A 25,494-nucleotide genomic window follows, 5' to 3' on the forward strand; every position below is an offset into this window, starting at 1 on the left:
CTATTTGCACTTTTACGTGCTTTTGAACTGCTAGGTTGGCAGGAGCAGGGACCGAGCAATGGGAGCTCACCCTGTCACGGGAATTCGAACCGCCAACTTTCTGATCAGCAAGTCCTAGGCTCTGCGGTTTGGACCACAACGCCACCCGCGTCCCCCATTAGAGCAGTAGCTTGTGCTGATTTCACAATCTTTAAAAGATCAGGTTTCTCACTTATGTTACAAAAGTGAGAAATGCAAGAATAAGTTTAACAACACTTGTTAAAACTATCTTGCAAGTTCCTCCCCTTCCCAGCATCTCTGCGAATCCCACGATTGAACAGCCCAGTGGGAAGGCAGGAGAGCTCATGCTCACAAGCTGCTTAAAAGGTATCCCAGACGGCAACAGGAAACTCCCTTTCCTGCAAAGTCCACTAGCTCTGCAAAGGCAAGATAATCAGGTGGGGAGAGAATAAATTGCCGGACCATAAAAGAGGGAACTTTGTCATGATGAAACTTGCCATGAAGCCAGGCATGAAGGAAACTGGAGAGGGGTTGCCACTGTCACTGGGCAACTCAATCTTCATTTGAATAATCCTGCCCACTGGAGCAAGAGGGCAGTGGTGTAGCGTGGGGGGTGCAGGGGGGCCGGCCGCACCGGGCGCAACATCTGGGGGTTAGGGTTAGGGGGCGCAAATCCACGGGTTAGGGGGCGCAAATCCATGGGTTAGGGGGCGCAAATTACTTGCCTTGCCCCGGGGGCTGACAACCAACACTACGCAAGAGGGGAAGGAGCAACCCATCCTAGGATTCCCTCCTCCACTGCAGGAAAATCTTCTAAGTTTGCAAGAAAAGCAGAAAAATAAGGGGCCTTGCAAAAAGCAAGGCAAAGCGAAAATGAAAGCTAGAGCCAGAAACTTCATGAACTGAAAAGTGTGGTTTTCGAAATTGTTTTCAATCGTTGCTATGAAAGAGGGTTTTAGTCTCAGACAGCCTAAGAGCGTGGGAACAGCCCAAGCTTCAAAGCGTGGGAACAGCCCAACAACCTCACAATAGAAATATGCTGCAGAAATTAGGTGTAATATTGTAGAACGCACCATGATGATCAATAGTGTATGTATTCAATCGAATCGAATCACAGAATTATAGAGTTGGAAGGGACCACATCTAGCCCAACGCTGTGCAATGCAGGAATCTTTTTGCCCAACGTGGGGCTCAAACTCACAGCCCTGAGATTCAAAGTCTCATGCTCTACTGATTGAGCTAAACTCAACCTGCAGAATATTTTTTAAATTTCCACCATCTTTTTTTTGTTCTTTTCTCAATAAGCTTTCATCCATAAGATTATTTTATATAAAACACAAAGCCTATTCAGATACTACCCATGACAAATCCATCTAAAAGTTTAATTCCCTGTTGAAAAAAAATATTCCACAATTAAAAGCAATTTTAAAATCCTGACTTTATTCCAGAGTACTTAAAATGTCATTATAACAATTAAAAGAACTACATATAAGTAAAAGGCTCATTTTCAAAGGAAAGGCCCACTTTCTAGTGATCATATCTATGATTTTTCACAGCCTTTTGTGTACCTTTTGATGCACGTAACTAGACCAGCCTTCCCCAACCTTGTGTCTGGGGCTGATGGAGGCATCAGGTTGGGGAAAGCTAACTAGAGTACTGGTGGGACATAAAACAATTAACAAGTTTTAACAGTGATTTTCAAGTTATTTTAAATTACATAAAACAGCACAAAGTTAATCACTCATTTTTTGTGATAGTGATTTTCTTTTAGATTTTTCCTTTTCCTTCTTCATTTCTTCTTCCTCCTTTTTCCTTTCCACGTAAGATTTAATAATATAATTCAGTTGCTGCTCACATTGGCTAACGTGCTGTAATCCATTTCTTCTTCCTGTAGTGAAACAGTTTAATTATATATTAAAGCAATCTTAGTTTTTAATATTTAGCCACTAAACAGAGTGTCCTAATACAAGAATCTACACACCCAAGAGAGGTTTGGATTTGGGCTTCTTGTACAACAGCCTGCCATGCCTGTTAAAGCTGAAAGCTAATGTTTTAGCTGGTGCCAAAAAGTTAACTAAGGACTATATTTACTTGTAAGTATTTTTAAATCAGTGTGACTTTGTAATGTAAACATGTTTAGAATCAACCTAACAGTTACAATAGTTACACATACACCACACCAATTTTTTCATCAGGAATAAATGTTTCCCTATTAAAGAACTTACAAGTATTGACACACAAAGAAGCTTATGTTTTATTGCACTAGATTCTCTGGGAACAATATAGCAATAGCTGGCTATATTTTAAAAGTAAGCTGCTTTACCTGCACAGTGCTGAATGATACATCTCCATAGTTTGTTCTTGCTTAGGCAGTTTTGATTTCCCACTATTAATAAATGTCGCTTCCCTCTTGTCAATGCCACGTTCACTCTCTTTTCTGAATCAATGAAGCCAACTTGTTTTGTTCTTACACAGGATAATATAATGATTTCTTTCTCTGCTCCCTGGAAGGCATCAACAGTGGACACTTGGACTGCTTTAATTTGGGAAGCATCTGAATGTACAGCATTAAGCAAGTTACAAATCTGCAGACAAAAACAAATCCAGATAATTACATAGATTGTTTTGCAAATTAAATAAAAATAAAATAAAATTTTATTAATATCTTGATACAATTAAGTTTTGAACTTGCTCACAACAAACAGACATGCAAAATTTAAATATTAATTAAGGTTCCTTCTGACTTGAGACAGGCTATCACCCTACTGAAGTATAACCATTTCTGTGATTACAGTGGTGTCTCGCAAGATGAAATTAATTCGTTCCGCAAGTTTTTTCTTCTTGCGAGTTTTTCGTCTTGCGAAGCACGGTTTCCCATAGGAATGCATTAAAAATCAATTAATGCGTTCCTATGGAGACCGCTTGCCAGGCTGGCGGTGCGGAGAAGGGCTTTTCTCCCCACCGCAAGCCTTCAGCACAGGTACGGGAACAGAGGGGAAGGCGCACAGCGCTTCTCCTCTGTTCCCGGGGCTTGCGGTGGGAGGAGGGTTTTTCCTCCCCATCGCCAACATTCAGAACAGCATTCTGAATGTTGGCGGTGGGAAGGAAAACCCTCCTCCCGCTGCCCGCCTTCGGAGCAGCCTTCTGAAGGCTGCTGGTGGGGCGGAGAGACCTCCTTCTGCCGCCAGCCTTCGGAGGAGCCTTCCGGAGCCTGGCGGGGGGAGGAGGGCTCTCCGCCCCATCGCCAGCCTTCGGAGGAGCCTTCCGAAGCCTGGCGGGGGGAGAAGGGCTCTCCGCCCCATCGTCAGCCTTCGGAGGAGCCTTCCGAAGCCTGGCGGGGGGAGGAGGGCTCTCGGCCCCATTGCCAGCCTTCGGAGGAGCCTTCCGAAGCCTGGCGCGGGGAGAAGGGCTCTCCGCCCCACCGCCAGCCTTCGGAGGAGGTCCGAGGACAGTGGGGAAGATGCGCTGCGCTTCCCCGCTGTCCCGGAGATTTCCCTATGGGCTTTCGTCTTGCGAAGGAAGCCCATAGGGAAATTCGTTTTGCGAAGCGCCTCCAAAACGGAAAACCCTTTTGTCTAGCGGGTTTTCCATCTTGCGAGGCGTTCCACTGTATTGAGAAATTGCTATCTGTAAAAAGAAGGGTAATTTTTAATTAACCTTTAGTTAGTTTTGAATGTAATGATGCTTAGCAAAGTTAGAAGGTCTCAATAAGAAAGCAAGGAAAAAGCTTGTTGGAAAACAGAAAATTAAAACAGAAAACTAAAATTAATTTTTACATCAATACTGTACTGATAAACATTTTACTGAAATGTGTTTTGATGTGCAACATATACCTTGCTCATTTGTGATTTATAGAGGGATATTACTCCAATCATGTTTCCTTCTATTCCACTGGCAATCAGAGACTGGATTAATTTGACAGTGAAAAATGATTCTGCCAAATTGTGGAAACTGTTGTCTTTTTCCACCTAGAGAAAAAGAAAGAGACATATATTATGTAATGTAAGAAAGCCCATGAGATTTCATCTGGCCCACTTGGGGGAACAAAGAAAAAAACTTAATTCATAATAATTTCGGTCTAATTATCATGTAGCCTTTGCGATATAGTTTCCAATGCGATTCTGACACACATGGGTTTGAAATGATGTGGAATGCTGTATACTTGTGTGAAGAAACTCCCACCCAACAGGCAAAGCCATTTCAACAGTGTCCGTTTCACATGAAATTAAGTCGTTCCAGTGATGTAGCTCTCTGCCCAGAATGGGAGCTACTTCAGAGATAAAGCTTCCTTCTCCCAACTGGAGATGATCATTGTGGAAAGCGGGGCTGGTAGTCAGCTGTGACCAGCTGATCAGTGGTGACTTCAGGATCAGCTACAATTAGGCACTCCCAGTCAGGAGTGCCTGAAGGTAGCCAATCCCTGCCCAAAAGAGGACTTAAAACAGTGCCATTCAGCTGAACAATGCTGTTTTCAAGCTCTGCTGGGATCTTTCTTTGCCACAGAACTTGAGTACAAGCCATGCTGCAAAGGAAAAATGGTGGTCAGGTGACTGACAGGTGCATAGGCCACCTGTCAAAGTGGCCTACTTGGAGGGGGGGGGAGAGATACCAATGGATCTTGCTTACAAGTTCAAAAACGTTATTTACCCCTTTGCTAAATGGCCAAATAACTCATATAAAAGCAGCCTTCAACATTTCTAAATGATCTTTCAGTCATATGTAGATCATCACAATTGATGATCAAAGAAGTCCTGTGTTTGATTGCAATATTTGAGACTTCCTTCCATGTAGTTTCGGGTGAAGGATTTAAGCCTCAAAAAAGAGTTGTGGCCTACATATTGAGCAACATCCTGAATATGATTTTTAACCAAAGTGTACTTTTGTCCCCAAACAGAAGGATAAGCATTTTAAAGCAGGAGTGCATTATCCAAGTCTCAATTCAAGTAAAAAGATTTCAAGGTCAAAATATTGATTAGTTGGCTACATAAGGAATTGGAAAAGCTATGGAAATTAAGCCCAGGGAAAGCGGGAGCTGGACTGTGCTTTAGTAGCATGTGCAAATAAAAGAACAAAGGGGCAGATGTTATGGGCAAATTTATAGAGGAGAAGTCTATTAATGGATATTAGTCACGATGGCTTTATGGAAGCTTTAGGTTCAGAGGCTCTATGCCACAAATGCCAGCTATTGAAAAGCAGCAACAGTAGGGGTTACTGTCCTCTTCTTCTATTGCTACATAAACTCTGTATTGCACCTTCAAAAACAAGCAGGTTTCGAATCCAAAACTGATGCCTTGATTTGTAACCAACTTATCCCAAATAATCCAAAATTGCACTGGCAATAATAAAGCATAATATAATCTTAACAGTTTAAACATAAATATATCATGTACCTGCTCTAAGCCGTTGACGTTATAGAAACAAAGTGTTGGTAACCAGTCAATCAGAGGGCTTCGATCTGCTTCAGAAATGCCATCCAGCAGGCTCCCCTCATAAAACAGGTCATTGGTGATGGCAGATATAGCAGGGTGACAACGATACTGCGTCCTAAGCAATATTGGCTCATGTCCCTATGAGGGAGGGAGGGAAAGGAAGTTGTTGTCAGACTGTACATACCAGTACTAAAAACTACCTACATTTTTAGGATCATGTTATATCTTTTGGTACATTTCAGAGAGCAAAATGAGTAAGAGTCATTGGGTCACAACTATAGCCAGACGTTGTGAGTTTGAGCCAGAGAAATGCCAGCAGAAGGCAGTGCACTGAAGATGACTTTTTCACATAGACCTTCCTCCTGGCAGCTCCCAGAATGGGGTTGGACGTTGTGCATGGAGCAGAGAGCGATGTCTTCAAAATTAAGTTAACAAAGCAAAGTTCTATCACATAATAAGGTTAGCATCATAGAAAGAATATCTTTTTCAGGATGAATAGCAGGACATACCATCAAGCAGAGTCGATCGAAGAGGGTTTGCTCCAAACCATTACTATGTGCACTTTCAGACCCTTGAATAGTGGGTGGTAGTTGCTTAGGATCTCCAACCAAAATCAGCTTTTCACACTCAAACCTATTTAAAAAAACACTTTTGACCATCACAAATTATTTATTTTCTTTTTAAAATGTGTGTGCTGCCTTTTAGTCCTAGGCTTTAACATCAACTACACCATTGTACAAAATGAAGTTCATTCCCTAGTGCCCTAAAACAAAATAAAATAATTAAGAATGCAGTCTGTGGCTACAACTACAGGGAATTAAGCTTTCATCTTCCTTGCAATCACAAGCCAACGTTTTTCTCCAAGTCCTGCCTTGGCCCTACTCTCTTTAGACATAGACTTGGGCTCTACCTAGCACCACAGAGAACTATTAGGCTTTTTCTGACCATAGCATGATTAGTGATAGCTCAACAATGAAAGAACCTCTGAAATACCTCTGAACACATGGGAAAATAATATCTGGGATACAGCAATGTCTGAGTTTCACCAGACACAGGAAGGTGAATAAAGGCATAATGGAAAGAGATAATTTTCCAAGAAATATAGACCTCTTTCTTTAACTGTGTAAACGACCAAATTCAAGACCATGCCACTCAATCTTCTCAGTGGAGGGGTTACGTTAAGTAATTATGTTTGAACACTGAATGTGTAAGCTTATGTCTAAAGTCAATGGATAAAACAAACATCATTAGATGCGTTGCTGGATGAGTGTTTAATGGTTCTTGTATTTGTTTAAAAACCAAATACAAATTAGTTGTAAAGAAAAATAGACAAGTTCCAGCCAAATGTAAGCTCTCTTAAGCATCATTCTATGTATCATGAATTTCAATAGAACAGACTTAAATACATGCTTAACCCTCTTATTAAAAATACCAGGGCTTAGGACTGCTAAAATTTGCCAGGACTGTGACTGGTTATTTGCCTTCATGATTTAAGTAACAGATCTTTTCAACCACTTTGCATATCCCACCTGGGATTGACTGCCCTCTCCCAGCCCCACTATCCTGGGCCTCCTTTCTGCGTGTGACAAAAGTATCTGAACAAACAAATATTCAAAATGGCAACATTCCTAATTCTGCATGCATACACTTAAGACGACTTACTGGAATTCAGAAAACTGGTGAAGAAGAGACCTACATACTTTATTCCAGTTACATCATTTGATATTTTTAGTGCAGACTGCAGTCATTGCTGCATAAAACCTTATGCACTGCTGCATAGAGCATTTAGTCAGTCTATTTGAGACTAAACCATTTTCTCAAGATCATAAGCTTTTTAATACATACAAGAATAAGATAAGAAATTCAACCATCAATTAGTTGTAATATTAAAAGAGGAAATACCTTGCAATAGGAAGAAGAGATGCAGGTTCTGTCATCTGACTGCACTCATCGAGAATTACTATAGGGAATTTAAGATTTTTCATGCAAGAGAATGGGCAGGCAGCACAGGTAGCTCCCACTACCCTTACCTATGTTATGGGGGGAGCAAAAAGAAAAAGTCCCGTGTGTATCTTCCATACAGCCATATGCTTTGGGTTCTAATGCTTAAAACAAGCTACTTATACATCTCAAAAGTGATTGAGATAGTGGCAAGGGGAAGGGATCAAGCCTCAGTGGTAGAGGGGTCATGGCACTGTGGTTTCACAGAATCATAATTGTAGGGTTGGAAGGGACCACAAGGGTCATTGAGTTCAATCCTCTGCAATGCAGGAATCTTTTTGCCCAACATGGGCTTGAACTGATGACTCTTGAGATTAAGAGTCTCATGCTCTACTGACTGAAACCCTGGAGAGATGCTGCCAGTCAGAATAAACAAGACTGGGCTAGATTGACCAATGGTCTGGCACAGTATAAGGCAGTGGCACGGATTCGTTGGACGCAGAGGAATGGTGGGAGGAACCAGCTGGGGAACCCCTGATGGAAGAAGGCTCACAGCCTGGGGACTGGTGAAGGGACGACAATGAGCAGAGTGAGATGACTGGGAGGAGGAGAGGTAACAGCTGAAGAGGTAACAGGGCTTAGTGAGAAGAGAGAAGTCTGGAATCAGAGGCAGAAACTGAAGCAGAAGAGGAGAGAGGCCCGAGGCAGAGATGGGCCAAGGTTGTGAAAAGGCATGGGTGTCTCCTCTTCTTGTTGTGACAAGCTCCCCTCCCTCAATGGTCTCCCAAAACCAGCAGAGGCATGAAGTGGGAGGAGCAAAAACAGACACGCATGCAACATCTTCAATTGCTTGGGGAAAACCCTGGAGAGGAGGTGACATAGCTGGCTGGGAGGCAGGGACCTTTAGCCTTGGCAACTGCTTCATGGGAGCAAGACCTGAGTTGCTGTACTCATTAGGCCCAACACTCCTGAGCAGATCCTATTTTGCTAATAGTTACCTCCAGCTTTCTCATGATTTACTGTCGTCTTACTCAGCTTCCTATGTTCACCTTTTGCCACAGCTATGATCCTGATCCAAATCAATAGTAGGTGTAGGGAAACTCATTCAGATCAAAGGATCTTGCTCCAGCAATAGCTCCACCAGCGCAAGATCCCCCAATTCAATTTTGGGTAATTCCCTCCTCACACTGCAGTCCCATACCCCATAGCTCCCATTGTTCAGAGCCCACCAATTTTCTGGAGAGGGTTTTGGGAGCTGGTACAACTGGGAGAAGGAGGAGAGAAAGACCGCTCACATGAGCTACTCTCTACTCACACCACCGCTGGATACAACCATGATTTTATTCCATCATCATTGTACAACATTAGTACAGCACGTACTTATATTTTGCCACTTAATTTTATTTCACCTGTTGCAGGAGAGCTTTGTTGGTTCCCAGCTTATGGAGTTCAATGGTCTTTCTTACAAAGATCTTTTCTGCTAGGGTTAAATCATCCTTCATCAGAGCATGCAATTCTTTCAGTTGTTCGCTTTCAGATCCTGAGCCAGCATGCAAGCTTTAAACATATTGTTCAATTGTAGATAATAATATTGAATGAAAACAATGTAGTCATAGTAAAGAAACATATGTAAAAGACACCCTTCTGTTTTCCATGTAGTTTGGTGATGAAATCTAGAAATAGGTTCCTTAAGATACTAACAAAAGATGCCATGTGCAGATCCTGTACTTTGCTTTATTTGGCAAATGATACAAAAAGGGACCAAATGTTTCAATGCTCCCTCATGTTTACAGAAAACAAACAAACAAACAAAACCCACCTCCTTTGCACCCAAAATTTAGCAAGTCAGGGATTGGTTATGCCAGAAAAAAACTTTGTATTTGCAGGGACTCTTTTATATGAAGGACCATTCAAACATTCTGTAGTGATAACAATCTAGCAAAATCTTTTTTATTTAAATATTTATACATTTCCCTATCAACAGCTGCTTTCAGAATGACTTACAAAAACTGAAACAATTGACATAATTAAAACAAAAAATCAAGATGACAAAACAGCAGTACAGCACAGCAAGATGTAAAACTGGCAGATGATTAAAAACGCACAATAAAAAAGAATACCCTTTGGGGGGGAAATTAAAAAAACTATCTGTCTGGTACAAAGACAAAGGAGAAAGGCATCAGATGAACTACTCTGAGTTGAGAATTCCAAAGATGGGGGGTCATTACCAAAAAGATACTCTCTTTCATTACCACCTGCCTTACTTCAGAGAGCTGCTTGGAAGAAAATGGAGAAGCAGCTCTGACAATCAATGCAGTGTATGTGTGGGAATGTATGGAGTAAGTACTACTCCCATTTTAAATGTCATGAAGATATAAGTCTGGTTCAGACTCCTGATAGTCCCACATGGCCACCGGTAAGAGGGCACAGGGAAGTAAGAGGGCACAGGGAAGTGATTGAGTAAACCTGCAGCTCTGTGTGAAGCCAATAGCTTAATCAATATGATTTTGAATACTCGTGGTGCCTTGGAAAGATCACACAAATTGTGGCCACTGCTTGTATAGATAGGTTCCATGAGGCAGAACTGGTCATACAGTTGGGGTCACCACGCAAACCCTGCTTGCCTAAAAGCCAACTGGTAGAAAACACAATTCAACAGGGGTCCCGTGAAGAGGGCAAACCGAGCCTCAGTCAGATTATGGTTGCAGCCATATGCATACTTATTTACCAACATCTCCAAGGAACTGAGTGGGACTTACTATCAACAACACACAATATACTGGCCTGGAAATGTCTTGCCTATGGTTAAGTGGAAGACCAACTACAGCGCCCAAGTTTTAAATGAGTAACTTACTTTTCTCTCACACACGCAAAATTACAGCTGGGGAATTTGACTTAATTATTTCAAGTTTTCAGTGTGTGTGGTATTTCATTCACTTTCAAATGATATATGTCACACAAAATATTCTATTAAATAGCAACAAACAGGCTGAAGATTTTAGGCATGTTACCTGTGAGGAAGAATTGGCTTAGCAATTTTTCTAATACTTCCCACTCTAATAAATTCTTCAAATCCAAGATCTAGGAGGCTGTGGGGAGAGGAAAAAGACACAAACTAACATTTATTATAATGAATTCTAGCACCTTTATTTTAATTTCATCTTTCCACATTCTTTATTCTTTACCCACCAGTTTTAAAACAGGAAATGTTCATATGCAAACTTGGAGAATGCCAATGCTTTCGGAGAAAGTCTCTACCAACGGTAGCAATTCTGGTGAGGAGCCAAATGACTGCTTCAGGGACAAAGACAGACCAACCTGAAGCACTAGGAGGAGCCAGTAGAAGGACTCCCATTAGTGCAACCAGGCTTCTACTCCCGCCCTGTACACCCCCAAAATCTGCATGTAGCTTTAAAAAAATACAAGGCAATATGGACACACCATTTATACAGTGAAAAGTGGTATTCTTTTCATAACTCTACAAAAGGTTGCTTTTGAAAGTTAGTTTGGAAGTGCCTTCTATACAACATCCCTAACAAGGAAAGTGGGACGCGGGTGGCGCTGTGGGTAAAAGCCTCAGCGCCTAGGGCTTGCCGATCGAAAGGTCGGCGGTTCGAATCCCCGCGGCGGGGTGTGCTCCCGTCTTTCGGTCCCAGCGCCTGCCAACCTAGCAGTTCGAAAGCACCCTCGGGTGCAAGTAGATAAATAGGGACCGCTTACCAGCGGGAAGGTAAACGGCGTTTCCGTGTGCAGCTCTGGCTCGCCAGAGCAGCGATGTCACGCTGGCCACGTGACCCGGAAGTGTCTTCGGACAGCGCTGGCCCCTGGCCTCTTGAGTGAGATGGGCGCACAACCCCAGAGTCTGGCAAGACTGGCCCGTACGGGCAGGGGTACCTTTACCTTACTTTTAACAAGGAAAGTGGAAGACACATTGTGCTACTTTGAAGGATCCAGGGAAGGTGGCAGAGTTTATGAGTTAACAATGTAAACAAGTTATTGAAGCAGCAAGAGAAAAACAAAACATGTCCTATACAGCACAGTATGTACTTACCAAAGCAGTACCCTGTCCACAGCAACATTTGTGGAAGAAGAGATCAGTACTTTCCATGGCACCGACTTTTTGCCATCAGTTCCTTCACCAGTTTCAAAGATCTGTACTAAGAATAAGATAACAATGGCCAGCAAATAACTTTTTCCAGATCCAAACACACCTGTATGTAGAGAAATCAGAGATTCAGCCCAAGTAAATGCAAAATAACATACAAAATATTCTTAACCACATATGCATAGCTGTAACTAACTAAACGAAAAGAGTAACAGGTACCACAGTTGAAAGTTCACTGACAAAATATCTGAGTGTGCTGTGATAGTGGTAAGTTGAGACTAAACTCTCCCCTAAGTTTTGTTATAACCTGCATATCACCTTTAGACGTGTGTGGAAGGTATTAATAAAAATAATAACAATAGCAAGTACAGAATCCTTAACTTAAGGAGCATGGAATGTTTTTCTGCCATGGGGCCACCACTGATTCTGGAGTGCCCAAATTTATGCAGTAGTTTAGCTATGGCGCTACAGTCTAAATCCCCACCGAGGACTGGGAGGACTTAACAGGGTGATGGGGTCACCACTGTCCTTGCAGTCCTTCTGATCACACTGGGTGGAAGGGTGGGGTAGGAGAAGTGTTGGGCCACACTGGAGCTGATGCAATGGAGCCATCAGATCTAAACTGGGTCCAATCATCAAGCAGTAACAGTAGATCCCAGGCCAGCTCAAGCCCTCCTCCTCTCCACAGCACCCTCTTTCAGGACTTTTCATGGGATGCTGAACATGGACCCATGCTGGAGGCAGACTTGTCCATTTGTTTGGTGGTGCAATGAGGAGTTGTTGACAAAGTGAGGGTAGTCCATTAAATGTTTGAAATAAAGACAGAACTGTAGAAGCAAACTATTTAAGTTCATATAAAACCATTTACCGTGTATGATCGTTATTGGAAGGGCTTGCCGTTTCCCAGTTTCTGTATCAATTCCTTGCAATGTCATCATGGCACCTATCTGAATCAGTGCCGTAGCCTGATCTTTATTCAGATGAAATTTCTGAATCATATTGTTTGCCAGATTTATAATAGTTTCTGGACTCAGGGCTCCCGTAGTTATTGTATTTGTGTTTAAGGCAGGTGGTTTAAATTTCCGCTTGTTAATTCGGCTGCTAAAAGCTTTAAAAGACCTAAAAAGTACAATATAGGGTACATTAAGAGGCAAATTGTCATATAATTAAATCACACCTGTGTTAATTAAAGGATTTAAATCAGGAGAGAGTGAAAAGGCAGTATTCAACATTAGTTATACTCTGAGTAGACCCATTGAAACCAATAGATTTAAGTTATTTCAATGTGTCTAACTTTGAATATCACTAAGCTATATAGTTTTAAATGAAATTTATTTACATCACAAAAAGTATGAATCTGCATCCATTTTTAAAATAAATTACGATCTTTATGACTCTACATTCATACATTTCAAGTTGTTTTACTTTTTATCTAAATAGTTTGCCACCTTTTCAGTCCCCCCCCCACCTCAAATTCAATACTTTTTTGAGGGGGGTTGCATACATGCATATACATGAGCAGTGGAAATTGTGCTCCTCTTAAAAGTGATCCTTAACAAAAACAATAATATCATCACTTATTTTGTCTGATTTTAAATATACAGAATCTTGTAGCTACAGGTGCTTAAAGAAATTTTACTAAAACAAATACATTTCACTTTGGTTTTTGAAAGTTTTCTTAGTTTTCAGAAAATTGCCAGAACACAGTAAGTGCAAATATATGCTGTTAATAGTATCTGCACAGTCTTATCTTTTATATTTCCAAAGAGATATTAGTTTGCAGTGTTTATTCTATGCCGCATAAAACATTATCCTTTCCCACCTATTTCAAATGATGGTACAATCCACAGTTTATAAAAACTGAACTGAAATATAGATAGTAAAACTACCTACTTTGTTAGCAGATGCTCCATTATTGGTAAAGTGCCTGAACTGATGTTTTCCTCCATATTTCTCAAAGTTGTAAGCTCAGTGCTAGTATTACAAACTAGCAAAGCATGAACAATCACTGAAGAAAAAGAAATGTTACAAGGAAGAAGAGTAACCAAATGTACTTGGCTACAGAAAATTAACACTTGCATGACTGTTTGTCACCTCTCCCCAAAAAGTAAATAGCAGAAGTAGGGGAACTAATCTGGATTAAGGGCCCTGGCTGGAGAAAAGACATGGGGATTCAACCCTTTGAGATTACCACTGTGATCTCAATATAGATTCAACTCCCTGTGCCTACTATTGTACTGTACTAAAAACTCCCATTCACTGTACTGTACTCCCATTCACACCAATGTAAGCTATTCTATTTTGATAAGGTAATTATAATATGTACACTCCAAATAGAGTATGCTTTTTCACTGTGTTTTAAAACAAGGCTATAAATTGTTTCATGCCATCTCTGTTGCAAGACTTAAATAAATTATTTTACTTTTCTGCATTTCTCTGCCTGTTATAGCTGCACTCACTACTAATATGAACCCATATTGGAGGGTTCATAAGTTAGAATCGTAGAATCATAGAGTTGGAAGAGACCACAAGGGCCATCGAGTCCAACCCCCTGCCAAGCAGGAAACACCATCAGAGCACTCCTGACATATGGTTGTCAAGCCTCTGCTTAAAGACCTCCAAAGAAGGAGACTCCACCACACTCCTTGGCAGCAAATTCCACTGTCGAACAGCTCTTACTGTCAGGAAGGTCTTCCTAATGTTTAGGTGGAATCTTCTTTCTTGTAGTTTGGATCCATTGCTCCGTGTCCAAGTTGCATTGTGATGCATCAGATACTGCCCACTGAGCATCTCGGAAGCCTAACATTTCGGTTTTTGAACGCCAAAAACCCGGAAGTAAATGCTTCCGTTTTCAAATGCACCTCGGAAGTCACACGGCTTCTGCTGAGTTATTTTCAATTTTCTCCATTGAATTTGCTGGCCACCTTTTGCACCTCAGTTTTCAAACATTTCAGAAGTCGAATGATCTTCCGGAACGGATTATGTTCGAAAACATAGGTACCACTGTACTTAGTCCCCGCTTCTTATATCTGTCACTATGTATTGCTGTCCATACACTTTCAGCCATGTCTGTGATCCTACAAGAAAGGTAGACAGTTGTGTTTCTACCCAATTCATTCTTACCCCATCTCCACCCCTACTTTCCTACTCTCCCCAAGCTATCAGATATCTAAGTTTAGGATTAAATAAATGAGAACATTACTCAACTTTCAAGGGGCAAATATATGAATACCATTTAATAAGCTTTTCAAATTAACATTATTTCACTTGTAGCATCACATCTCTATGGCGATTAAAAAATGGTTCTGGACATTTCCTTCACGCCTATTAGATCTTTCATCTTGCCATTATTTCTCTTGGGCTTTTTTCCCTTTAGCACACCAAGTTTGAGAAATTGATAATTCAGTTTCATATTAAGAGTTGGCTGTATTTTGAATTTGAATCATCTGTACGAAGATGTTGATTTAAAAAAAAAAATCTTACTATCTGAGCGCCAGTTTGAGGGACTGTAACCTTTGAGAGGTACCAACTCCAATTCATTGCTAGAGGATGGTCCGAAGAAAACACTGCTTGCAATGAAAGTATCCAAGGGTTCAAAGGTCAAAGTCTTGGAAACAACCCAAAGATCATCTGTCAACACAGTAAATTAGTTTTATCAGTTGCATCAAATCACCAGCTTCTGAATGGACAAAATCAAATCTGGACTAAGTCTTTCGCAGTGAATAAGTTATGTCCCATCTTATTTTTTACTTCCTAGTTCTGCTTGTTCGAGAGGAGTCTTGTGTGCTTCGCCTTCTTTAAATAAACAATGTCAGATAAATTTTGGATGCAATCCTATTGAACTAATGGGGGTTACTTCTGAATAGAAACATAGATTGTACAGTATATCTATTTTCATATTAAGTATTAGTGTATTCTCAAGATTTCTATTTAAGGTTGTAGAGCTTTTCCCCAAGGTTTGTTTTAATTTTTGTTGTGTGTGGGACTTTAATCTTGCACTAATGGGGGTGGGGAGTTATGACAATTGCCTACACAGGTTAATTTATAAAATAAAATTGAATTGATATGCAGATTACCCACTTGCAGCAATTACCCACTTTTTAACCGATTAAGGCATAAACAAAAGGACAATTCCAGGATACCAGGATTAATTCTAACAAAGTGACAGCCTTATCAGTTATTTGATATACAGTGGTACCTCGGGTTAAGTACTTAATTTGTTCCGGAGGTCCGTACTTAACCTGAAACTGTTCTTAACCTAAAGCACCACATTAGCTAATGAGGCCTCCTGCTGCTGCTGGGCCGCCAGAAAACAATTTCTGTTCTCATCTTGAAGCAAGGTTCTTAACCTGAAGCACTATTTCTGGGTTAGCGAAGTCTGTAACCTGAAGCGTATGTAACCCGAGGTACCACTGTATCTAGAATAGCGGTCCCTCCCCAACCCATGCAAAAAAGAAAAAAGAAGAAAAAAAGGACTGCAACTGAAGATGTGCTTTGCTAACTGTGGATAGAAGCTACAAAATCTATTCGTAACCAAAGTATCGAGGAGCTACAAGTGGTCTTCACATATCTCACTTTTCTGATACAATCAGTAGTAAGTGTTCTCATGTATTCTCTTACATCTTATACTAAGATTAATTCATATTACTTTCATCACAGGTGCTGTGTCATGAAATTGATATGGTATTCCTTTGAAAGCTGCATCCATCTGCGTGAGAATTATGTGTCTTTTAAAAAAGGAAACAATGCTGTTCAGACTTAATTAGCAAGACATATTACCATTTAATCTTGTTCGGTCACTAGAACTAGAAAGAGGACTGCCTATACAGTCTCAGACACCACTTTCCTAAATGAGTTCATTTCACTAGACAGAAGCAACCTATAGCATAAAGGTCAGGGTGCAATGCCTTTGAACAGAAAACTATGTATGAGCTATATAAATCAGGCCACACTGGAAATGGAAATCGTTTCCTCTATGCAAGTCAACACCCTGAAAATGGATATATGTACACATACACACACATATGCAGTATTTCCAAAGACAAATCTTAATGTGAATATACTTCAAAATAACTGAGGCTCCTATGTGTGATATCAATGGTTTTAGTTATGTTTTGCCCTGTTACAGTAAGATGACAAGAGTCCACCCACCTTTGCTGTACGCAGATGAGTGCTCCTTTCGGTTCAGCTTAAGATATAATTTGCTCTTAGAATCACAATCAAGGTTCACATTTGCAGTATTGAATTTCTTCAGTTTACCAAATTGTTTCCTTTGAACATCAAAGGCTTTCCTATTTTAAAAAAGAGAGAAATATACTGAAAAAAAGAGAGAGAAATATACTGAATAAGACCTTTTGATTTCTGTGCTGCCTTTAGATTTGGCACAAATATTCAAGGTGATTTACCAGAAGACTGCAAGAGAGTAAAAAAACCCCAAATGAATTATGTGAGCAATATTGATCAAATAACTACTAAACTCTTCATTAATATTAAGAAATGTTGATTTAAAAGCATCCAAATAGTTTCATACACTCAAGTTGTTTCAGGGAAGAATTTCTTGAACACCATGCTGCATAACAAATATTAAAGCTGAGGTAAAGTAGCTCTATGAATCTGTGCCATTGCCTTGATCTCACTGGGTCTCCACGCTACCTGCACTGATACTCTCAGGTATTATTGGGGCTTTTTAAAATATGGACACTTTTGCAAAATAATGTGAAAAGGTCAAGTCTGAAGTAGCAGAGAACATTTGTGATTATTACCCTTCTCTAACAAAATATGATCGATTTCTACTGAGCCAGGCAGTAATATTCATGTTTAATTAACATACCTCATCAGAAGCTGGCATTCTTCATAGAGGGAAACATTTTGACTCCTGAGGTAGGTTCCAATACTCTTTGTGTCGTGAAGTACAACACCAGGCCTACTTTCCTTCTGTCCAGGGTTTACATCCTCTAGCCACTTAAAAAAATTGCATCGATTACCTTTAGGAGCATCACAGGCATAGAAAAGGCGGCCCTAAAACAAAATGTAAGCCAAAAAGCTAAGTTATAGGGAACAGGCTGACCACCCTACACCAGCTCGTTAAAAGTATTAAACTTCACTTCTGAAAAAAATTGTGAAAGTTAGGGAAAACTAAGCTTTTTGGACAACACCCTGGAAAAAAAACAATCACACTATTGAAAACTAACATAGCATATGCTTAGCAGCTAAATAAACAAAACCAGGAATGCAATCCATTATTACATCTAGTTGTGCCCTGAACCCATTTATTTTGAAACATGTTGCATTGAAATCAGGGGGACCTCAATCCAAATAAATTAGCATAGGAGTGGGGTGCTACAGCATCTCATTATCATGATGTCAAAAAAAAACCCACTGTCATGGTAATTAATAATTTTTAATAATATTGATAAAAAGGTAAGCTCATTCACTGAACACAATTCTATATGCAGCAATTTAGATATTCTAACCATTCAGTTTTACAAAAAATATATAAATCTATGGACTTATGTATGAAAAGACCTTCAGCATGTATTGTAATATTTCTGTAGAGTACACCTGAGATTACTCAAGAAACTTACCTTATTTCGACCTTCTTTTTTAACCATAACAAGTTTACTCGCCATCTTGTGGTTGCAGAGTGGGGCTGAATTCTCTTGTCCTTGCGCTCTTTTCACTGAGGTATAGAAGGATATATCCACTTTTTCCAGAGCTCGGTGTAGTTTTTGCGACAGCTCAAACAGCAATATGTTTAAATGTTCTTTACACAAAATAGAAGCAATAAAAAGTAATTTTTTAAAAAAAGTTCAGTGTAGTGGGAAAAACCTATTAACTGTAAAGACAACTCCTTTGTGTGTCAAATGTTGTTAATTTGAGCTCCTCCAGAAATCTAACCAGTTTCTCACTGCGACTCTTTAAAGGTAATGGAATCACTTTTAAAATCTAGGCCTGTTTACTTCTCCCCCTTTCATCAATGGAAAGGTGATCATGTAAACAACAGTGAGTTTATTGCTAAAATGCACAAGTCTTTGGGAAAGGTAACTGAGAGGGTCATGACAGGAGAGTTGCAAGTATTCTTGAATGAAACAGATTATTTTGACCCACTTCAATCTTGGTTCCTGTCTGGTTCTAGAGCTGAATCAGCCTTGGTCACCCTAATGGATGATCTTTATCAGTTTATCCTTACTTGACTTCTCAATGACTTTAGATACATAATCTCTCAGCAGCTTTTGATTGCATTGACCATGGTATCCTCCTGAACCAGTTCTGTATTGGGAACAGTTTTACAGTGGTTCTAATTCTATCTTGGCAATCAGTTTCAGGTTGGATGACATTTTTCAACCCCATGGCACTTATGCTGCAGGATGCTGCAAGATACCATCTTAACCCCAACGCTCTTCTATATGAAACTGTTGGGTGCAGTTATTAGATTTGCAGAGAGGTGTCCTCGAACACTGATAACTGGTTCTTTGTCTGACTGAGAAGAGTCCCTGAAAGTCCTGGATCAGTATCGGGAGTGCTCCTGGATTCATTCTGCCGCTACAGGCCCAGCTGACCTCAGTGGGCAAGAGTGCCTTTTACCAGCTTTGACAATTAAGACTGTTAATGACAAACCTAGACAGCATCTTAAAAAGCAGAGACATCACCTTGCCAACAAAAGTCTGTATAGTTAAAGCTATGGTCTTCCCAGTAGTGATGTATGGAAGTGAGAGCTGGACCATAAAGAAGGCTGGTCGCCGAAGAATTGATGCTTTTGAATTATGGTGCTGGAGGAGACTCTTGAGAGTCCCATGGACTGCAAGAAGATCAAACCTCTCCATTCTGAAGGAAATCAGCCCTGAGTGTTCACTGGAAGGACAGATCATGAAGCTGAGGCTCCAATACTTTGGTCACCTCATGAGAAGAGAAGACTGCCTGGGAAAGACCCTGATGTTGGGAAAGATTGAGGGCAAAGGGAGAAGGGGACGACAGAGGACGAGATGGTTGGACAGTGTTCTCGAAGCTACGAACATGAGTTTGACCAAACTGTGGGAGGCAGTGGAAGACAGGAGTGCCTGGCGTGCTCTGGTCCATGGGGTCACGAAGAGTCGGACACGACTAAATGACTAAACAACAACATGGCCATCTCTGGACTGTAATAGCCTGACCATTATCTAGGCATTGCAAAGGAAGCAATTCATAAATGAAGTAAGTAAATAAATAAATAGTTACCACAAAGTGGCTCCCCAGAAATATACAACTTGCGAATTGTCTTCAGGCAGTGGCTGAAACACCCTGGAATTATTTGACCGTATAGTGATTGCTGACTTAGAAGAAGAATCAAATATGTTTTCCACAATTTTAGGTTCAATACTTCGAACAATAGCAAATGTTTTGAAGGTTTTCCAGCTCAGCAACTGCAATTCAACTACTCCCAGAACACTGGCAATGAAGCATCTAAATAAAGCCAAAGTCCTGCATTATGCTTATCCATGGGTTTGTGGCTTTTATAATTTTTTTCTCATTCATACTTCATATGTAACATACTGTATATTATGGGCTCCTTGCTTCAGTCATGTATCTTTTGGTATGCCATTTGTTTTTCCCAAGGAAAACTACGTATTATGCAGAGGATCCATAATTAGAATTCCTGACAGTCTTATTTGCACTTAAAAACAAATTTGTACTTAAATGTTGGGGTGAACAACAATTATGGGAAATTTAATCCTTCTATCCATTCTAAATTGGTCCCCTAAAAGTTTGTTAATCTTGGTTGGTGGGGGTGGGGAGAGAGAGAGAAATGCAGCTTGCAAGAAACAATTTAGACTGGGAAAGTGGTATGGAACAAAGCAGTTACACATCCTCTTCTCCAGCATTGCTTCTCCATTAAAATACAGAGACCCTTTGAGTGCTTTTAACCAAAAATGAAAACAACGCACAGAACGGTGCAGATGAGATTTTCTGAGATGGTCCAATTTAGACTGCACAGGCAACCACAGAGGTGACTGAGAATGTGGTTTTGAAGGCCAAATCCATGTGGCAACTGTTGAAAAAACTGTTATGAGGACACTCACTCCATATTTTATCTCAGATTTTGTTGCCCTCTAAGAACAACCATCAGTGAATGTACTGCAATGTGGAAATTAAAGGTGTTAGTCATACCCATCAAAGCAGAAGTAAAAACCTGCTTATAATGTGCAGGAGACTGAAACTCAGCTGGGATATACATCTGTCTCTTAGGAACACTGGTAGAGTTCACAATTTCTACACTGGGAAAGAACAATTCACAGGTGTTCTGAAATATAAATAAAAGGCATGCATGTAAAATCATATTTCCTTTCCATCTGATTTAATACATGGGTAACATATTCAGGCATATCATATTAGCATTAGAGCACTGACCACCCTCTTATTCCACACTGACTTTAAATATCCCACAAACTGCAATCATGGGGATATTTATATTCATGTTTGCATTCTTACTGCCTATTTACTTCTCCATTCCATCAGCCTAACATCTGCAGAGACAAGAGAAACAAAACATCCAAAGGACATGCGGTCCCCTTCATTTCTCAGAGCCACAGTGAGTGATGGGGTGAGCAAAGACTTGTTGCCATAGCTGTGGGAAAATTACTGCCATGGCAACAGGTTTTCAGCTCTCTTCAAATACATCACCACCTGCAGGATGTCTTGTGACTAGCGAAGGGGACTCTTGTGAGATTGCTCTGGTTGCAGTACTACATGACAATGCATATACAAGGGGAGACAGTCCAGTACTTTGCTGCACTGCTGAGTCAAAACACTGAGCAGGAACAAGAGTAAGAGGATGCTTGTAAGCCCCTTCTCCTACATTTCTGCAATCAAGGAAAGCAGCAACCCTAAGGACTATAATGTAGTACAAGGACATATAACTCCCACCTCCACTGGGCCACATCTGTGGGTGGTCAAGAACTTTGTAAGTGAAGCATTGTCAGAAACCTGATGTTTATAGTGAAATATTTTTTGATGTAGACAATAAAATGCAAGATCAGGGTTGATTTCCTTTATATAATATTTCAAATTGAGTCATAAATCCTATTTGAATATGTAAAAAAACCAACAAACCACTTTATAGATGAACACATGACTAAACTATGAAATATTCACAACTATTTTTGGAAGCTGCTTTGGCAAAATCTATTCCTAAGACTTTTGTGAACAGTTATATACCTTGATGTGTCTGGTTGAACTGTGGCAATTCAGCTGACCTATCACCTTTAGTCCTTCCTCCGTGGAAAAATTCTGATTTAAGTGCAGAGAAAGTTTTTGTCCTTCTGAAACAGAATCTTGGCTGCTAAAGTTTCGCTGCTGTTTACAAAGCATGCTTTTCAGCATCTGCGGATGCCCAAAGTCTGGAGGGCTTTCATTGACGGCATGACTCCAACCCTCTCCTATGTCATGCAGTGGCATTCCAAAGGCACTCTCAGCTCGGATGTCATCAGTCATGACCACTTCGCTGCTGTTTTGAGTTCTCAAGTCACTATGAGTTGTGTTTTGGTACTTCTGCCACTTGCTTTGTCTCCTTTGTTCTGATACATTAGGGAATGCAGACTGTGTGATCACCCCATGTCTTTCTTCTCCACACTTTTCATGCACAAAGGTTTCACACATGCTGTCCTCAGGCCCTAATATTTTTGACTTGCCATACATGCTTATTCCCGAGAAACCAAAGGACTGCCGGCCTCGCTCACATGTCTTTACACTGGAATAAACTAAGTCGGGAACTTCTCCATCTACAGGTACAGTCACAAGTGGAGTTCGTGCTCTAAGGGGTAGTAGGAGTATAGACATATCCTCATCTTCTGGGCAGCTGGACTCTTCCATCTCTATGAAGCAGAAAGTTTTATGAAGTGTCAATATTCAAAACAATGTATTCCCTCCAAGTTTCCTGGGCGCTCTACTCCGATTTCCTTAAATCTTCACTTTTCTACAGCAAAGATTTTGGCTGTATTTGCATTTCTTACTCAAAAGATTAAGACAAACCTAGCATAGCCAGTTAACTGAGAGAAGGTTCTTGATGTGGATAGGAATGTGTATCTTAATTACAGTGGTACCTTGGTTTCTGAACAGAATGCGTTCCAGGAATCCATTCGACTCCTGGAACCGTTCAAAAACCAAAGTGCAGCTTCTGGTTGGCTGCAGGAATGTCCTGCAGCCAATCGGAAGCTGTGCTGGACATTCAGCTTTTGACAATCGTTCAAAACACTCACTTCCAGGTTTCGATCATTCAGGAGCCAATTTGTTTGGGAGCCAAGGCTTTCGGCTTCCAAGGTACGACTGTATTCTACCTGGGACAGCTCAGTGCTGATAGTCAGACCTCAGCCAGAGCCATTCAGTGATATACAACACAAAAGAGGAAGGTTTCAGAGGGATGGAGTGGGGGAAAGGGGTCTCCTTCCTCCTTTCACCAACTCATAAAGGACTCCTTTCCAAGCGTGGCTGAGATCCTAAACAGGAGCACTCTTGTTATGAGCTGGGGATACACCAGAACACTATGTTTTAGATTCTCACTTGTTAAACTTGTTAGCTGTTTTGTACTGGAGAAAATAATTGAGGTGTGGGAGGAAAGACTGGCTTAGATCTTCATCTTAATCTCAATGAAAGAAAGAAGAAGAATGGAACTCACAAAATATGTCCTTCCATGAGCAGAAGGATCTCTTCCACTCATGGGGGGGTGGGGAGCCCAAGTCGTTTGTTCCAATAACAATTCTAAGTCAGAAAAACAAATCCCATTGTCTATAAGCTTACAATATGTACATGTAATCAAAGCAGGCTGAGAATGCTCAGAATGTACATATTATCTCATTGCAAGGCTATAAGAATCTGAAATCTATCACTCTGGTATTCAACACTTGCAAGCCAACTTTTGCACAAGGGTGCATACTTTCCCCCCCTTGCTATGTCTGCTGGCACAACCATTATTTACAACAATAACAAACAAAACATTCTTACGGAAAAAGCTTTTTGCATTGTCCATAGGTAAATCTGGAGATACCCTTGTCACCAGGAAATCGTTTTCTTCTGCTTCTATCACTGCTTTTTCACTGCTTGAATTTGGGGGGAAGTGGCAGTCTGGAGGCTGTGAAGATGGCAGAGAGACAATTGTAAAGCTAAAAAATCAAGCACACCCAGTTGAATGAACTTAGATCTTTCACATTACTTTTAATTACAAAAAACCAAAAACAAAACAATGATAATGAATGATACCTAAACATCACATGAACAGGCTTCTGGTCATGCAACAGAAATTTCAAACAATGCTTTACAGAGTTTCAAGCAAAAGAAAGAAAGAAAAGAAAAGAAAAGAAAAGAAAAGAAAAGAAAAGAAAGCAGGGACCTTACTCCCCAAAACAGGAGAAAATCTAAAATCAACACAGGGAAAAAATAACAAAATGAAGAGAGAAACAAGCCTAGGAAATGACAGATGTGAGCAGGTACAGTTACACATAAGTGTTTTTGGCTACCCCATGAAAATTCAGACTAAACCAGGGTTTGCAGAACAGTGAATTTTGAAGAGGGATTAAAAGGTGGCACCATGTACATATTAAGGAAGATGTTTAATGCACCAGAAGGACCAAGAGAATAAAGTATATGAACACATTTTCAAAGAAGTCACTGACAGATTTACGTCAGGAAAGGGCCAACTGAGGTCCTTATTTGCAACTTTCATGTAGTCTTTTAAACCATGTTTATGATCGCTTAATAAATTATTTCACATTTTTGCCATATGTTCATTGATTAAATAAACCTTTCTATAAAAAGCATTCTACAGTTTACCTGAATAAAGCCAGGCAGCACAGGGCTGCCTAGTTCTTGGGCTGAGAAAAAACAACCATCCTTTGTAGCAAGTTCAAATTCTGTCATATCAGCCTGTGGATCCCATCTAAGATGTGAAGAGGGTACTCTCATCATTATCTCACTAGCTGCAGATCCTCTCACTTGGTACCCTTGAAATTCAACTAGCTACATATATTTAAGAGATAGATTAATAAAAGGAAATCATTGGAGAACAAAGAACTACAATTTAACACAAACCATTTGTTGCTTGGGCCTGCCAGGGTAGAAGGTGGGAGTTGGATTTTCACACATTTTTGGTACACCAGCCAGGAGCCAACAAGCCTGAGTTTTGAGTCAATCAACAGATCCATATTCCAGCCCCACCCCAGGGCTTTCTACTCATCTCTGCTGGATGAGAGAAGCCTAACAACTATTCTAGGCAAACCTCAGCCATCAACAGCAGAGGTTAGGAGGACATCCTAAGAATACTTATTCATTATACCACTGAAAATTAGCCTTCAATGATAAAATAAGAGATAAGATGGCAACTTTAATGCTGTCAATGAAGAGTTAGTGCCCAGGATCCAAAAAGCTTGTTTAGGTGTGCTGAAGAGCTTGAACAGACTGTGGAACTTTTTACTTCTTATTGCTGAACACCTGGCCCTCCAGGTGTTAAAAATTCCAGCTTCAAAAGTAGTCTGAGAAACACAGGTCCTGAGGTGAATGAAGGCAGTGAAAGTTTTGGGGGTGCTGGCTGTGGGAGGTTTTCCAAGTCATCTCTTTGTAAGCTATACCTTCGTTTGATTGTCAGCCACTTCAAAAGGAACCTGGTCATGTAGCATGTTTAATATAGCTGCTGTGGGCTTCTCTGCATCAGTGTTTGAGGAAGCATTCTGGAAATGATCAGAAATGGGTCAAGAGAAGGATGCACCATTCTATACTTAGCACAGTCTCATTTTGCAATGCAGTGATATAATACAACCAGCTCATTGCCTTCAGAAGGCTGAATGGCAATACAATTTGCAATTTCTTAAAACAACAACTATATCTGAGCAAAAGCCCCACAAATCTATTTTACATTTGTATAGGAAAAATGAATTTCCATACTGGCGTAGAGCAAATGTTCTATCTTGTCCTTTACCTACTGCAATCCTCTCCCACAAACCATCTCATCTCAAAATTTTCTTTAACACGATGATGCAGTGAGCTTATCAAATGAAA

The 25,494-nt window shown here is 40.4% G+C and overlaps 1 protein-coding gene across 3 annotated transcripts in view; it reads right to left on the bottom strand.

Moving 5' to 3' along the window:
• Positions 1-1,420: 1,420 nt before the first annotated feature.
• ZGRF1 (zinc finger GRF-type containing 1) overlaps positions 1,421-25,494 on the bottom strand; it is a 30,966-nt gene continuing 6,892 nt past the window's right edge. For 2 of the 3 annotated variants that reach the window (XM_081926403.1, XM_081926404.1), the window contains exons 8-27: positions 25,068-25,166; positions 24,274-24,459; positions 23,449-23,575; positions 21,667-22,322; positions 20,620-20,752; positions 18,060-18,238; positions 17,306-17,493; positions 16,627-16,766; positions 14,959-15,105; positions 13,369-13,483; positions 12,344-12,594; positions 11,422-11,581; positions 10,382-10,459; positions 8,780-8,927; positions 7,332-7,459; positions 5,939-6,062; positions 5,391-5,567; positions 3,834-3,968; positions 2,324-2,585; positions 1,421-1,888 (exon numbers count right to left, since the gene is read on the bottom strand). In XM_081926403.1, the coding sequence (XP_081782529.1) occupies positions 1,734-1,888; positions 2,324-2,585; positions 3,834-3,968; positions 5,391-5,567; positions 5,939-6,062; positions 7,332-7,459; positions 8,780-8,927; positions 10,382-10,459; positions 11,422-11,581; positions 12,344-12,594; positions 13,369-13,483; positions 14,959-15,105; positions 16,627-16,766; positions 17,306-17,493; positions 18,060-18,238; positions 20,620-20,752; positions 21,667-22,322; positions 23,449-23,575; positions 24,274-24,459; positions 25,068-25,166 (3,588 nt within the window). In that variant the 3' untranslated portion in view covers positions 1,421-1,733. The remainder of the gene's footprint in view (positions 1,889-2,323; positions 2,586-3,833; positions 3,969-5,390; positions 5,568-5,938; positions 6,063-7,331; positions 7,460-8,779; positions 8,928-10,381; positions 10,460-11,421; positions 11,582-12,343; positions 12,595-13,368; positions 13,484-14,958; positions 15,106-16,626; positions 16,767-17,305; positions 17,494-18,059; positions 18,239-20,619; positions 20,753-21,666; positions 22,323-23,448; positions 23,576-24,273; positions 24,460-25,067; positions 25,167-25,494) is intronic. The other variant, XM_081926405.1, reaches the window with a different exon arrangement.

The sequence above is a fragment of the Podarcis melisellensis genome (genome assembly GCF_964234715.1).
Source record: "Podarcis melisellensis genome assembly, chromosome: 9".
Classification (NCBI taxonomy): domain Eukaryota; kingdom Metazoa; phylum Chordata; class Lepidosauria; order Squamata; family Lacertidae; genus Podarcis; species Podarcis melisellensis.